The following is a 14,323-nucleotide window of genomic DNA, read 5'->3' as shown; positions in this document are numbered from 1 at the left end:
ATTAGCAGAGAGAGCAACTATTTTTGTCTTGTTCCCCTTAAAATCTTCAACAATAGCGTTTGGCCATGGTTGAAATAATTTTTTTACCGTGGATTACATCAAATAAGAAGCCGGTTAATCGCAGGTGGAATGAATTTTTTAAAAAAGATCACGGAAAAAAAATTAAAAAATTATATTTTCAACAACGAGAGACCATGAATTGAGAATCGAAAATTTTAGGAACGGTGATGGAAAATCAGGAACGAGGAAAAGAATGAAATATGTGAGAAATTGAGATTAGGAAATGAGGAATTGGGAATGAAATATAGCCAATGGGGAATCGAAATGGGGAAAGGAAAGGAAGAATTTGGAAGGGACAATCGGAAAAATTGGGAATCGGGAATGGGGATTCGTAAACACAAACCGAAAAGGGAGAGTGGGATATGGGAAAGGAAGAAATTCGAATGTGGAATCCAAAAAGGAGAATAGGGAATGAGGAATCGAAAACGAAAAATCGCGATTGAGGAATCGCGAATAGGAAGTCAAGGAGGGAGAAACTAAGCAACTCCTACAAAGAATTTTAGAGACATTATTAAGCTGGTCTTAAGATTCCGCAGATGTTTTGGTCAGCACCACATATCAGGCAGGGCTAAGTTGGGCTAAGGGCTAAGTCACACTCTGAGGACGAGGCTGTAATATTTCGCATGAATAGAAATAAAGGTGGACAACATCTTCAACAACTTCGTGGCTCGTGACGGTCACGGTTGCGTCTGGAACCACTAGTATTTATGCAATTTAGTACTTGAAATCTCTCGAATTCATCATCTGTTTAGCGGAACTCAGTTTTCCTGGTTTTCATTCTTCATGTACTGCGGTGCAAATGATTACATTTTTTTTTCATTTTCCACTCGGCACCAAACTTTTCCCTCCCTCTGATGGGATCTCCTTCCACATGGCTAATGTTCTTTTCACGGAGACGGAAAAACCCTGGGGACGAAGTTTTAATACGTGACCGGATGTAGTCGTTCATGTAACGAGTGTTGTTGGAGATAGGGATTCACTAAGGAGAGATAATGTGACGCTTTCTTCCCAACGTAATATTTATAGCTGTGTGCAGTAGGGTTGATGACGTTCGATAGTGCCGATATAAAGTGTTGATTGCAGAATGAACTTCGTAAATCTGAAGCTATTTTTAGTTTCTCAAAGAGGTAAGTGACGTTTTAACGCGATCGAATCAAAATAACATTTCGATATTATTAAATGATGGCGAATCGAGAAGTAGGTAATTCTTTAAAAACAGAAGATTTGTTTGTTTCGTGGATGGATTTGTGCTTTGGTGGCTGGTTAGAATACATTTTACAGATTAAACGGTGACTGTGGTAGTTATAATGCTTAAGATTTAATATTTTGAGGTTCAGTGTTCTCCCAGTTTGAAAATCATTGGATTTCCTACTTATTGGCATCATATTTTCTGTTTTGGGATGCATCCAATTCGATGACATTATGATCGCAGTATCTCCGTTAATTCCGCCAGAAATCACGTCGTGAAAGATTATCAGATAGAATGGAATCGACGAATGATGAGGAAAGCTCTGATCTTATCAGTTGTGACGAATTAGACAACAGCCAACTGGACCGATTAAGCGTTCAAGTCTCTTCGTTGGAAAAACTGGTCGATTACTGTGCGGAGGAATTCAGTAAGTTAGTTTTCATGCTAGTCGTTTCGAAACCCTCTCGTTATTTCTGAAAACTGTATGTTTGTTGTCACAGTCGGGCCTATGGAAAATCCGATATTCATGCTGCATTTCACAAAGCTTTGTAATCCATTGTTTTTGTTGATATACGGTGGGTGTTCTTGTGTGTGTATTTATCATCCACACACAGTTGTTAATTTTTTTTCGTAGATTTTCATTATCCTCACAAACACTTGGGAATTTGTTATGTAAGAAAGAATATGTTAAGCTTTTTCGAAGTTTCAGTGCTTCAATGCCTCTGTTTAGGTACAGTTTTTTATTAATTATACATGGTATTTCTAGCGTTGCTCAGCTTTTGATGAAAAGACTGTTTTCAGCACACAGGCTATCTCTCATCTCATTATTAATACTCTCCGTCACGAACGAGGAGATTTGATATTGTCGTCGTACTTAAAGGTTGTTTTAAACTCGGGGTGGGAACTTTAAGCTCTGTATTGTTTTGTTAAATTTACCATTTTGTTGTTTCTAAAGGATTTTAAGTTGTGTTTGTGACGAAAATTAACTTATTAGTTGTAAATGCTTGTACAGCTTGCCTCGTCCAGGCCGATGTTTGTCAGTGTTAATTATTTGAGAAAGACAATATCATTTTCAAGGAAATTGGTTAAGACTTGATAGGTGTTAGAGGACAAGTCTTCCTTCCTGTAATGGTAAAAAAACCCTTCTTTGACATAATCTTATTAGTTCAGGAACATGTTGGTGTAAACATTGCTTAAGTAAAAAAAAGGATGAAAAGGCAAGTGATAGGAAGTAATTGTGCCTTGTCTGCTATTAGATGCCTTTGTATGGTTTGAGATACAGCGGAAACAGGAAAGAAAACCTTGAGATTTCTGGAGAAAAAATCAAAGCACTCCATTAGCTGTTAACCTTTAATTCCCCTGAGTGACCAAAACCGAATTTTTCTGTTCAATGTCAATCCAACTCCAAGCAAACAAATGATAAGAATAAAGAAAGTGACAATTACTGGTTGATATAACGCCAGATTCTCTGAACTAACAAAATTTTTATTAAAAGAAATAAAAAGATTTGTTAACCATGATTCAGTACTTCCTAAGAGACATTAATATCAAAATTTGGTTACTGTATTGAGGGGGGGGGGGGGGGGCATTGTGTAGATACATGTATAAAAATCGGAAACTGTGATGATCTTTTTGGTGACAGGAATTAATTTTATGCTTGCTTTCATGGCAGTGGGGGGGTGCACAATCTGCATTCATTTGCACTGTGATGCCAGAAAGTACCATATATTTCCAACCAAGTAACAAGCTACAGTATCTTTGGAAGCCAACTACCAGACAGTTTATAGAGGTATTTATGATACTCAGCTTTCAAATACTTATCTTTTAATATCAGAACTCTTTGTTATGTTTTAGGTGGAGATGTACCAGAGCCTTTTCTTTCAAATGCTGTGTTCATGACACACAAATGGTTTATTTCATCAGAGGAATTACTTAGAAAGTTCATGCAAAGGTATGGTCACTAAAAATTTGTCCCTGTTTTATTTCAACATAAATAAGGAAAAGCCAGTTGGTAATTCATGTTACTTCTGTACAGATGGCATTAATAATTGTGAAAATTTGTGATTTTGAATTGATATTGATTTTTGGTGGCTTTTTTTCGGAGAAGTGATGATTAGATCAAGCAAGTAGAAGGGATGTCCATCTACATGTACATGTAATATGTCACCTAACTTTAATTACTAAAAAATGTATCTTTAAAAATGTGTCTTTAATTATTCAACTGTTACAGGTACTCAGATCATTCACTTGTGAATAGTGAACACATCAGGAAATTTAAAAGAAGTATCTGCTCTGCTGTTGGGTAAATATACACCACCCTCCACATTTGTACAAACATTTGTAGATATACCTGACATTTACATGTTGGTGTTAGAGAATGTGAACATGATATATACTTATGTAGTTGTAGTTTGATAAGGTTTCATATATTATAGGGCTGTTGTGATCTTAATTTTGCAACATTTCCTGTGACAAACTTTTCTTAACCTTCACATACTACTGAAAATGCTTATGAGGAGGTGTAGCTCTGACATAACAATGTCAATTCCCTCAGGCATTGGTTCTTCAATACACATCCCTTATTCCCTTATTTTATAATGAAAATGCTTGTATATGAATTATAGATTTTGGATATCAAATTACTGCTCTGACTTCAAAAAAGATGAAGAACTCACTTTACTAGTAAAGGAATTTATGGAGGAAGTGGAATGCGAGGAAGAGAAGAAAATCATTCATCTGTCCAACATGTAAATATCAACTTTTTTAAATATTTTTTGTTAAAGTTGATTGTAGTTACTCTGAGAATTTTAATAGAAAAGTGACATTTAAGTATTTGAAAAGTTTAGAAAGGTACAGTGTTGGTCACAATATTTCAGGTAAATTTAATTTTCTTTTCATAAATTTAAAGTCATATTAACTTCAATGACAAATTGCAACACAGTGTTGATAGTCGCAGTCTGATACAAATTGAGATAAATTTGAGAAAAGTGTTGTTGGGTCATTAATTGGTTTCCCAATTTTTCTCCATTTCTATCATTTGTTTTGAGTTTTGTTCCATTTTAATTTTGTCTACAAACAAATTAAACTACATGAACAGTGTCATGCAAGCCAGAATGCAAAACTCATAAGTGTTGTATTTTGGTTTTTTTATGCTAATAGATGTGCTGAGGAGCTGAGAAATCGCACCCTGAGTGCTGAACATCCACCATTGGATCAACGAAAAAGTTCTTTGGCATTCAAGGACTTATCAGCCCACACTATTGCAGAGCAGTTGACTTACCTTGAATATAGAATGCTACGCAGAATACCAGTAAGCATTGTGGATATTGCAAGTTTCTTTGTTTCCATATATTTGGTATGCCTGAAAAAAAGGTTTTACTTTACTTGACAATAATTAGTCCAGTAAAAATAAATAAATGAAGGTCTACACCCTGAAAGAATACTACTTTCCATCAATTGTAAGCATAAAGGGACAACTACAAGGGTATGGATGTAACTTTCTGTTTTTTTTTTGTGTGTACAAGTTCACCTGTGGACTGTGCCATGTTTTTAAACAGTTTAAACTACACTTGCTTTGTTAGTGTGTTGATTGAAGAGCAGATGTAATCAGCATTTTATTAATTTAAATTTAATCATTTTTAATTAGTTTTCAGAGTGGAAGACTTATGTTTGCACTGGGAAGTTAATGAATACGACTTACCTTGAGAGATATGTGGCACTATTCAATGGTGTATCAAGATGGGTGCAGGCCATGGTTCTGAACTGTGTTACACCTCAGGAGAGAGCTATATGTATGGAGAAATTCCAACAAACAGCTAGGGTGAGACATATAGGGAATAATGCATGGGCACATGTTAATAGGGAATTTCTTTTCAAGTTGAACATGAGAAGAGAAATTATATAATATCTACAAGCAACCATGTATTATTTTGTTTATTATATAAACACAATAGCCCTTTACAGACATGAAAAGTCAATTTTATTAATGAATAATAAAAAAAGAGGATATTACTTGGTGGTGAGGAGATATGAATTATATGCTTGAGTGGCACAAGCAATATCTCACAAATGAGTGCAACAAACAGGTGAGATGTTATTTGTGCTACGAGAACATGACCTTCATATCTTTGAGCTAACATGTAATTTTCTTTTTATTATATAGACAATAAATATACATGGTATACATGAGATTGAAAAGCTGGCTTTGAAACAAATACTGGCTATCAATAGAAACAAAATACCTGGGGCCCAAATTTTGCAAAGATTTATGTGTAACACTGCCAGTTAGGCCAAAATACATGTGAACTGGTTTCATAAGTGTTATGAAAATTTGATTACTGACTCTTACTTAAATAGTAAAATAATTTTATTTTCAGCCTCACTTCGAACCTTTGAACATTGTTCAGCATGAACAGAACAAAAAGTTTCCTTTGTCTCACTGCAACTTTCTAGTAATTCCTTGACAGTCTTAAGATCATCTAGTGCTTTCTTTTTTGGTGTTTTTGTTCTCTTGTTGTTCGGAAAATGAATTTATATGGTCTTAGCTTACCACAACAAATCTTGCAACTATTCAATATTTCAAAAAAAAAAAACCCAAGTTCATTCAACAAAGTATAAAAAGGCAGGAATTGTAACGTTTTTGCTCCATATCACCACTGGTGTCACATATGAAAAATATGCCACTTGGTTCCTGGACTTAGTGGTCAGATTGATTCTGCATTGGTGATAGGTTCAAGGTAGAAAAATGCATTGAATCATTACAAAACAAACAATGGGCTTTACTTTCAATTTACAAAATTCTCAGGTAATGACTTTTTGCCTTACAGACAGAAGAAATCTTTTCAGGTGCATAGCCAAAGTCGGCCTGTGGACAATCTTTCAGTTGTCAATTATTGGATTTTGGATTTTCTTCCCCTTTTAGGAAATTTTGAACATCACTGTCTGTAAATGACATACATTTTCCAGTGATTTAGCAACCATAATCCCAGAAACTTTTCACAAAGGACCTTGTATTGAGAATGGTAAAGGTTTTGCCATTCATTCACTAACGTGACAGAGTGGCGCAAAAGGCGAGTCACGTGTCAGTAGCAGATTGGTGATTACAAACACATGTGGAAAATTATCATATTTTTTTACTTGTGTTATTATGGCTTTTCTCAGGGCTGGAAATCCTTGTACAACACTGCAGTTTATATAATTAAAACTTAAACTTTGAGATGATACAGCCAAAGTCATTATATGGAACATGCACCTAATTTTCATCTGTTTCAGTTCAATAATGTACACTGACTAGCACCTCCTCTACAAAATATGTAGAGGATATTTGATATGATTTTACTTTTATTAGTTTGAGAATTTGTTCATGTACTCAAAAAGCTAGAATTGCTCTCAGCTGCACCTCAAGCTACTCTTACGCATTTTTCGTGCTCTCCAAACTTCCTGTGTGCATCCATAACTCTATATACGTACAGCTGAAAGCATGAGCAAATTCTGTTATAACAGAGCGACAACAAGGATCTGCGTGAAGAAGCCTTTCATTGTGATAGAGTGCAAAATTCTCACAACGCCAAAAAAAATAAATGAACGTCCCTATTGGCTGGTCAAAACTTTGGTTCGAGCAAGAACATTTGATCCAGTTAACTGATAACTCTGAATGAAAAGCTCAAAATTTATGGGGAAAATGGTGAAAATCAAAGCCAAAATTTGCTGCAGCTGGTCTTCCAACAAATTTGCGAAACATGCAACTTGCGAGTTTTTTCAGCTTTATTTTTGTTGCTTGTTGGATCAGGACCTAAAAGGTCAATGCCAATAGAAAAATTGGGCAGTTCTTTGCTGGTTTCTTCCATATTTCAAAGAGAAGGAAAACTGCACTGCAGTGTAACAGGATGGAAACTCTGAAGCCAAGTAAAAAAATGCTCACATCATCTTATTTATGCACGGGCGTGCCTAAATAAAATTTTGTTCATAGCGGGTCAATAGGACTTATATAGGGCAAACATGTGCGCTATGTTGTAAGTTATTATTATTGTTATTATTGGAGATATGAATATACAAGTATGAACCACAAATTAACTATCAACCTGCGTCTCACAATGTACATGTTGTTCATTATAATTCTTGCTATTCTTTTCTTTTTCTTAATGATACCTGTATCCAAAAATACTATAGAAGGTATTCTTTATCATATTCCGGTGTAAAGGGTTTTGAGTTTGATGGTAATGCATTTGTCTTAAAATGAACATGACCAAAATATAAAACACAATTAAGAAGAAGAATGAAAAAAAAGGTGAAGTCTGTACTTGAGCCAAGTGGTCCACCCAGCTGGAGCTAATCCTGGTTTCCTCACCGGGAGTGGGTATCACTAGGGGATAGTATTACTATCCCCCTGGATGGGATGTCAGTCCATTGCAAGGTTACCCCCCAGTATTTGCCCAGATCTCCCAAGAAATTTACCGATACCCTTTATACTTTCTTAAAAAGGGCTGTGCTCATTCATTGTGGTAAAGTACATTCATAATAAAGTATTATTAATTGTCTCATAATGTGGTTACTTATGATGTGAATCATGATGTTTCGACTGCACACTGCTGGTCTGATGAAGGACTCCTGGGCTGATAGGATCCTGGGCTTAGAGTAAAGTGTTTTGCCCAAGAATACAACATATTAAACTGGCTAGGTCTTGAACCTTCACCTCTTGACTTAGAGTCCAGTGTACCAACCATAAGGCCTCCGCGTCTCCCACTAAGGATATAGTGAGTTGTGAAAATATCAACCTGCTTATTATTTAATTGGTTTGAAATACATACTGATAAGTGATTTTTTTGTTTGTTAACTTTCATATCTCTTAACTTGAAGCATTTAAAGGAACTCCAAAATTTTAATGGCTTAATGGCAGTGGCAGGTGGACTAACAAACACAGCATTATCTCGCTTACGGCAAACTCAAGAGTTACTCTCACAAGACTGTAAAGAGGTACTGCTCAATCTGTGTTGAATGAAGAATTTATCAGTTTAGAAAATAACTAAATTCTTACTTGGTAGAGGTGATGGATGTTTGCTGCACTGTTTTTGCTTATTGTGTCTTTCTTTACTTTAGTACCTTAAGCTGTTAATGGAGTTATTGTCTTCAGATGGAAACTATGCATCCTACAGAAAAACTTTAAACACGTCTACTGGATTCCACATCCCTATTTTGTAAGCACCTATTGATTCATATGTTTACAGTTCTATTACTTAGCTACACTTATAACATACCATTGTGAGTTTAAAAATTGACTTACTGAGATTACTGAACTTGATTTATGTATACCAGTATACTATGATTTATATTACAGTGTAGTTAGTGAAGTGGCTCACTCAAAGCATTCTTTTCTTTTCTTTTTTCTTTTTTTTTTCTTTTTTTTCTTTTTTTTTTTTTTACTCATATCCATATCATTGGTGCAACTTAATCCAGAGGTGAGTTTCAACAGTGGTTCATTTCTTTTTCATGTCATTGATTTTACACAACTTGCTTATAAATGCCTGCAGATAAAAAGATATGCATACTGTATGTACTTATAATGTTAGATAACTGACAAAACTAACGTTTTGCACTTTCCATAGGCATTCAGTTGAAGGATCTCATCGCACTGCAAGTTGTTTTACCTGACAGTGTTGATGGACACCTTCTTAATTTGCAAAAGATGGTGCGTCTGTCACACATCATGTCACATGTGCTGCTGGTTCAAAACACTGCACCATCAGTACAACCAAATTCAGAACTTATTAAAATGCTGCGGGTATGTTGGCCATTCATAATAACAATACTGACAGTGCATTATTTGTTCTGTGCAAAGTGGCTGGACACAGGTGAAAGGTACTTTGCTCAATGAGTTGTCAGAAGGGTTGGCAATACATTTGAAATCAAGTTATATAAGACAAGTCATGATACAAGCCAAGAGGCCAATCATACTTTAGCTTATCCCAGTATCATAAAGCGGCAAGGAGTATTGGTAATTTCATCATGGATTCATCACAGGGCTACAGCCTTGGCTTTAAGTTTCCTTAGCAGCCTTTTATATTATTCTTGAGTAAAGTGAGACTCAGAAATACAACTCAGCAATCTTACCTGGACCTTTCTGTACAGAATCCAGGGAATGTATCATTTGGCTGCAGTTAATAAGTTAAACAAAGGCAAATATGGACTGTTCAGGTAAACATGTAAGCTATCTGGACATTAAGGTCTTGGAACTAGATTAAAGGAGAATCTTGAAATTGTGGCTTGCAATAAATTGCCTTTTAATCCAAGAACAGATTTCCAGTAACTTCTCTTACCTATTGTGCACCCCTGGAGCAACTGTGCTACTTTGCACTTTGTTTTTAGGTGTCATTGCAACCCAGAGTCACTGAGGAAGAGTTATATGAATTATCACTTGCTAGAGAACCAAAGAACCACACTCATTCTGTAAGTGCAGTTATGACAACATTTGGTGTCTTTGTCTTCTTTAGATTCTATAGATTGTTCCAACATTCTTTACCTAACTTCCTCAACAACAAATTGATATACAAATGTTGTACCACTCACCGCAAATGATCAAACTCGTCATTGTATCTCTCAGTGATACAATGCTAAGTAGCAAGGTTGGTAGAACTCCAAGCAAGAGGACAAAAGGTAATAGCAAAGCCTTCAGAGAACATTTCATTCAAAGAGGTTTTGTTTTACCTTAAAGAGCTGTGGCAGTCTCGGAAGTGTAGAGTCAAATACTGAACAAGGTGTGATGTTTGCTGATTGGGCAGCTGGACTATTGAACACAACGCCTGACCCTCAGACAACTGAGAGACATGTCTCATCCATGGTGGAGGTACGTACAACTGTAATTACAGTCAAATCGGTTCATGTAAAACAAACTGAATTCACTGTATGTAGCGGCTAAGAACTCAGGAGAAAGTTAATTGCACTGACGTAACTTTTCTTGAAACCATCCATCAGAAGGTTTGTGTTAATCTTAAGAATTAAAATTCTGAAAACATGTACGTTGCCTTTTCGCCATCACTTTGCGTTATCACATATAACTGTACGTGTAAAGTTCACTTATGAAACAAGGGTAAGCTCAGTCTATTGAAACTCCTAAAGCAAAATAAACCCAAATGAGCTTTGTTTCTTAAAATAACCATTTTTCTCTCCGGCAACCGGGTACCTGTATGTTTTTCACTCCAAATACTAAAAGTACCTAACAGTATCCCCTCAGTTTCCTGTATGAGGATGCCATTTTAAATGTCTGCTTTGATCATAGCCTTGGACCATCCTCAAATGTTCATGAGTTTGAGAAGGTCTGACGTCAGGACAGAAAGAATTGAATAGAGGGTGGATATCATCATCATTGTCAATTCTGACTTATTCTTTATAGGCTGTCTTCAAAATTTATGACACAAACAAAGATGGTTCAATATCAGTAGAGGAGTTTGATGCCATAGCTACCAATTTTCCCTTTATTGATTCATTTGGAGTTCTGGACATTAACAGGTAATAATTTAACACAACCCACACGCACTTTAAACACAAGTGTGTTTCTGATACACGCACGGACAGACAGCGCAAGACCATGTACTGTTAACTTTTTTTTCTTAATTATGAAGTGTAACATCTTATGGTAAAACTATTTTACTAATTTGGTTGCACCACTCACTTACTCACGCACGAAAGATAATGGAAGGCTAAATTAATATGTTGCCTGAATGAAGCAAACATAAACGCTGAGAAAATCATAGTACGCAAATTGTAGTGTCTCTACTAGAATTATATATCGACTCAATGCAGCAATTGAGACTCTGAACTCAGTTTGAACTTGGGTGCTTCGAGACTTATCATGCCGATTGGTTAATTTCAAATGGCTCAATTTTAAAAATTACCTTCCAAATTGTTATCTTTTAGTGACGGTGTTATAAGTCGAGACGAGATGAAGAACTACTTCATGAAAGCAAACTGTCACGAACTAAGCAAGGGCTTCTCACACAACTTTCAAGAAACGACGTACTTCACACCAACCTTTTGTGACCATTGTGCTGGCATGGTAAGGAATTTCTGTGCAACAATATAATGGAACCAAAAGTTTTTTTTTCTATTTTTGCCATATGAAGTGTTATTGATTAAAGGTCCATTCGTTATTAATACCACCCATTCGCCCATCCTCTCATCTAACCTCGCAAGCAAGCACACGAGAAAAAGGGCCAAACCTCCAAAGCCCATCCCAGTTTTGATGACATGGAGCGACTGGGAGTATTTTTACTTCACTTGGATGGGATCCCAGTGTATCCGTTTGCTGGTACTTAAACTCCTGAGTTGAGGGAGCCAAATGAAGTGTCTTTCCAAACAATAATACTGTGACTCTAGTAAGGGTTTGAACCTTGTACAATTCGTTGCAGAGTCCATTGAGTTGAACATTAGTTCACTCTGTGTCTTCCTCAGTATTTCATGTCATGTTCATTCTATTTTCTCCAGCTGTGGGGAGTCATCAAGCAAGGATATAGATGTAAAGGTAAGTTGACATGCAACACGATGCTTAGCACAATGTCTAGAAAGTGAAACAAAATATACTCTATAAACAAAATGTAAAGGCATTAAATCAATGAAAAATTTTTGGTTTCTTCTCAGTTTGTCATATCAATTGTCACAAAAATTGTAAAGGAGAAATAGTTAGAGGATGTCGTCAAAAACCTTCGTCACAATTGAATGGTAGGTCACAACTAAAAGTTTTGTTTAATTAAACACCTATAGGATACGAAACGTTACCAAATGATGGCTAGCACGCCAACAAATGGTTTTTGTGTTGTTTGTATACGGAAATATGAGTGCGCTGTTTCGGGGTGTTTTTTATTAGATTAAGATCCAATCAATCTCAGTTTATTGGTTGATTTTTTTAGCTCTTTGGGTGTTCAGATTTGACCCCAAACTTTCTATTGTGAGAGAGATTATCGTGGACTAAGACTTGAACCAATTCCAGGGTCAGTTGTGCTTAGTAAGTTTATGGTTGTAATGACAATCAATTAATTTCACCCACTTTCATTGTCTGGACACCAAAAGTTGATTGACTTCTGATAATTGTTACTAAGTGTAAAAGTGGTCTTTTAATCTGCTCATTATTTTTTTGACATTGATTTGTTGCCAACTTTTTCAGGAATCGATGGTAAATCTCTTCATAAGTCAGAGACCTTACGAATAACAAAATGGAAAAACAAAATGAAGCTTCAAAAACACTTATCTGAGGATTCACTTAAGTCTGTTAACGGCGAGTGTGTTAATGTCCCAGTAGATCAGTACAAAAAGCTTCTTAATGCTCAACAGGTAAGTAGATGATTAAGCAGTAGAGGATTGTCTTTTCCGTGTTCAAGAAGACGAGAAGAGAAATTTCGTATCTCCAAGCAGCCATGTATTTATCATACAGACAATATCTTCTTTGTCACTTAAGGGCAATATTGTTACAAGTTGTATTCCCAGGACCTTGTTATTTATAAGTTTTTTTCTCGCAATGTGTCTTTTTTGTCGAATTAATATTTGTTTGTAAAATTTTTCAGGAAAATGAAGCACTCGTGGCGGAGAATGACCGACTTCAAAAGGACTTAGAAACCACTACGCACAAGTTAAACTTGTTACAAAATCATTTGAACTCTTTGAGGCAAAATACTGTGACCTTTATTTTGGATCAAATGGACGCTCTACAAATGCAAAAGGATACAGAGGTATAGCGAAGGAATCATACGTGAATAGCAATGATTGACCGACACATCGACCCGTTAGTCAATGTAGTTGTGCTGTAATGAAAGAATGCATGATACAGTTAGAGAAAGGCTGAAGTCACTGGAGATATTTGGAAACATTTAACGAGGCGATTTAGTTGGCATGACTTTCGCATATCATTGCGAAAAGTTTCAAGTCTTCTAAGGTGGATTTCTCTTTTTCCCTCTAGTTGTATTATACAAACTCCGCGATGTTATGACCCCGTCCCGTCCCGTCCCGCCCCGTCCCATCCTTGTCCCGTCCCGTCTTAACCCGTCCTTGGTTATGCTCGATTTCTTCCTCAGTCACTGGAAGGTTTGACTCCTGGTTTTGTTAAAAACGCTTTTCTAACTAAATGTTCCTCACTTTTTTGTAAGGAAAATTCATGAATAGAAAAAAATCCGTTTTAATCAAGGGATATTAAGGATTTCTATGAAGAAAACAAAGCAAAGTCTTAATATTTACAAAGATGCTATAACCAAGTGCTTATGTTTCTCTGAGTGAGGCCCAGTCTTCGTTGCACCATCCAAGTTAATTATTAGCACATTCCTGAGTCCAAACTAACTCGAGGATTGGACAAACATAAGGGCCTTCATACTTATTTCGAGTTTGTTAGTAACGGAAAGCACTGTGCTTTAAACATTGTCAGTAGGCGTTTAGCATTATTAGACACGTGACCCATGAATTCAAAATGCGTATCATCCACATCTTACAAATCACCTGCGCAAGTCAGTTACATTCAGCGGTTACTGTAGTGAAAAAGCAACATACATCATACTCGAGAGGTTATGATTGTGTGTACGCTGTATCTTACTAATGCTGATGACATTTTTCTCTTTCATTTAATTCTTCCCTATTATAGAATTACCAATAAAATTCCATAAAAGAAGACGTAAAGTAATTAACAGCCGGAATAGGTCTTTATTCTGTTGTTTATTACAGTTAAAATTTTTTAAAACGCTCATTTTTTCGGAATAGAAATATATTGTAAATTACAGTGAAATTCTTAAACGATCAATTATTCGTAGAGGCTTGGCTTTTTTAGTTACCAGATATATTTAAAAGGTGTATAAGATCGATTAGGTTGTTTCTAGACAAGGAAACATTAAGTTATATATTAAGTTTTGTGATTTAAATTATTTGCTGATTTAATAAACATCGATATTAACATTATTCCGTCTGAGTTACTTAATAACAAAAGGAGCTATCAAAGGAAGCTACAATGGATCCTTTACTGATTGGAAACCAACAGGGCCCTTTCAGTGTAATTTTAGTGGAGTTGATGCAATTAATAGGAGCCAAAGTCGAGCTTCAGCTGGTGAT

General features: G+C 35.9%; 1 protein-coding gene across 1 annotated transcript; it reads left to right on the top strand.

The window, feature by feature from the left end:
* The first annotated feature begins 1,543 nt into the window (after positions 1–1,543).
* Positions 1,544–12,969, top strand: LOC113673059 (ras guanyl-releasing protein 3). The gene is made up of 17 exons (XM_089194851.1): positions 1,544–1,676; positions 3,104–3,200; positions 3,480–3,551; positions 3,874–3,996; positions 4,409–4,604; positions 4,896–5,069; positions 8,105–8,221; positions 8,473–8,506; positions 8,851–9,026; positions 9,611–9,691; positions 9,957–10,088; positions 10,635–10,750; positions 11,159–11,297; positions 11,726–11,762; positions 11,879–11,959; positions 12,402–12,568; positions 12,799–12,969. The coding sequence occupies exons 1-17, from the start codon at positions 1,544–1,546 to the stop codon at positions 12,967–12,969; spliced, it is 2,046 nt and encodes a 681-aa protein (XP_089050977.1).
* The last annotated feature ends 1,354 nt before the right edge of the window (positions 12,970–14,323 follow it).

Source organism: Pocillopora damicornis, chromosome 14, assembly GCF_964200805.1.
Source record: "Pocillopora damicornis chromosome 14, jaPocDami1.2, whole genome shotgun sequence".
Classification (NCBI taxonomy): domain Eukaryota; kingdom Metazoa; phylum Cnidaria; class Anthozoa; order Scleractinia; family Pocilloporidae; genus Pocillopora; species Pocillopora damicornis.
The sequence above is the reverse complement of the archived record's forward strand: the minus strand, read 5'-3'. Positions and strand labels throughout refer to the sequence as shown.

What these genes read in the sequence shown, in the direction of transcription:
- LOC113673059 (XM_089194851.1), top strand. Translation starts at nt 1,544, where the DNA reads ATGGAATCGACGAATGATGAGGAAAGCTCTGATCTTATCAGTTGTGAC. An exon ending in CTTAGAAAGTTCATGCAAAG is followed by an intron (nt 3,201 to 3,479) that starts GTATGGTCACTA and finishes CAACTGTTACAG; the next exon opens with GTACTCAGATCATTCACTTG. An exon ending in ATGTCTCATCCATGGTGGAG is followed by an intron (nt 10,089 to 10,634) that starts GTACGTACAACT and finishes TATTCTTTATAG; the next exon opens with GCTGTCTTCAAAATTTATGA.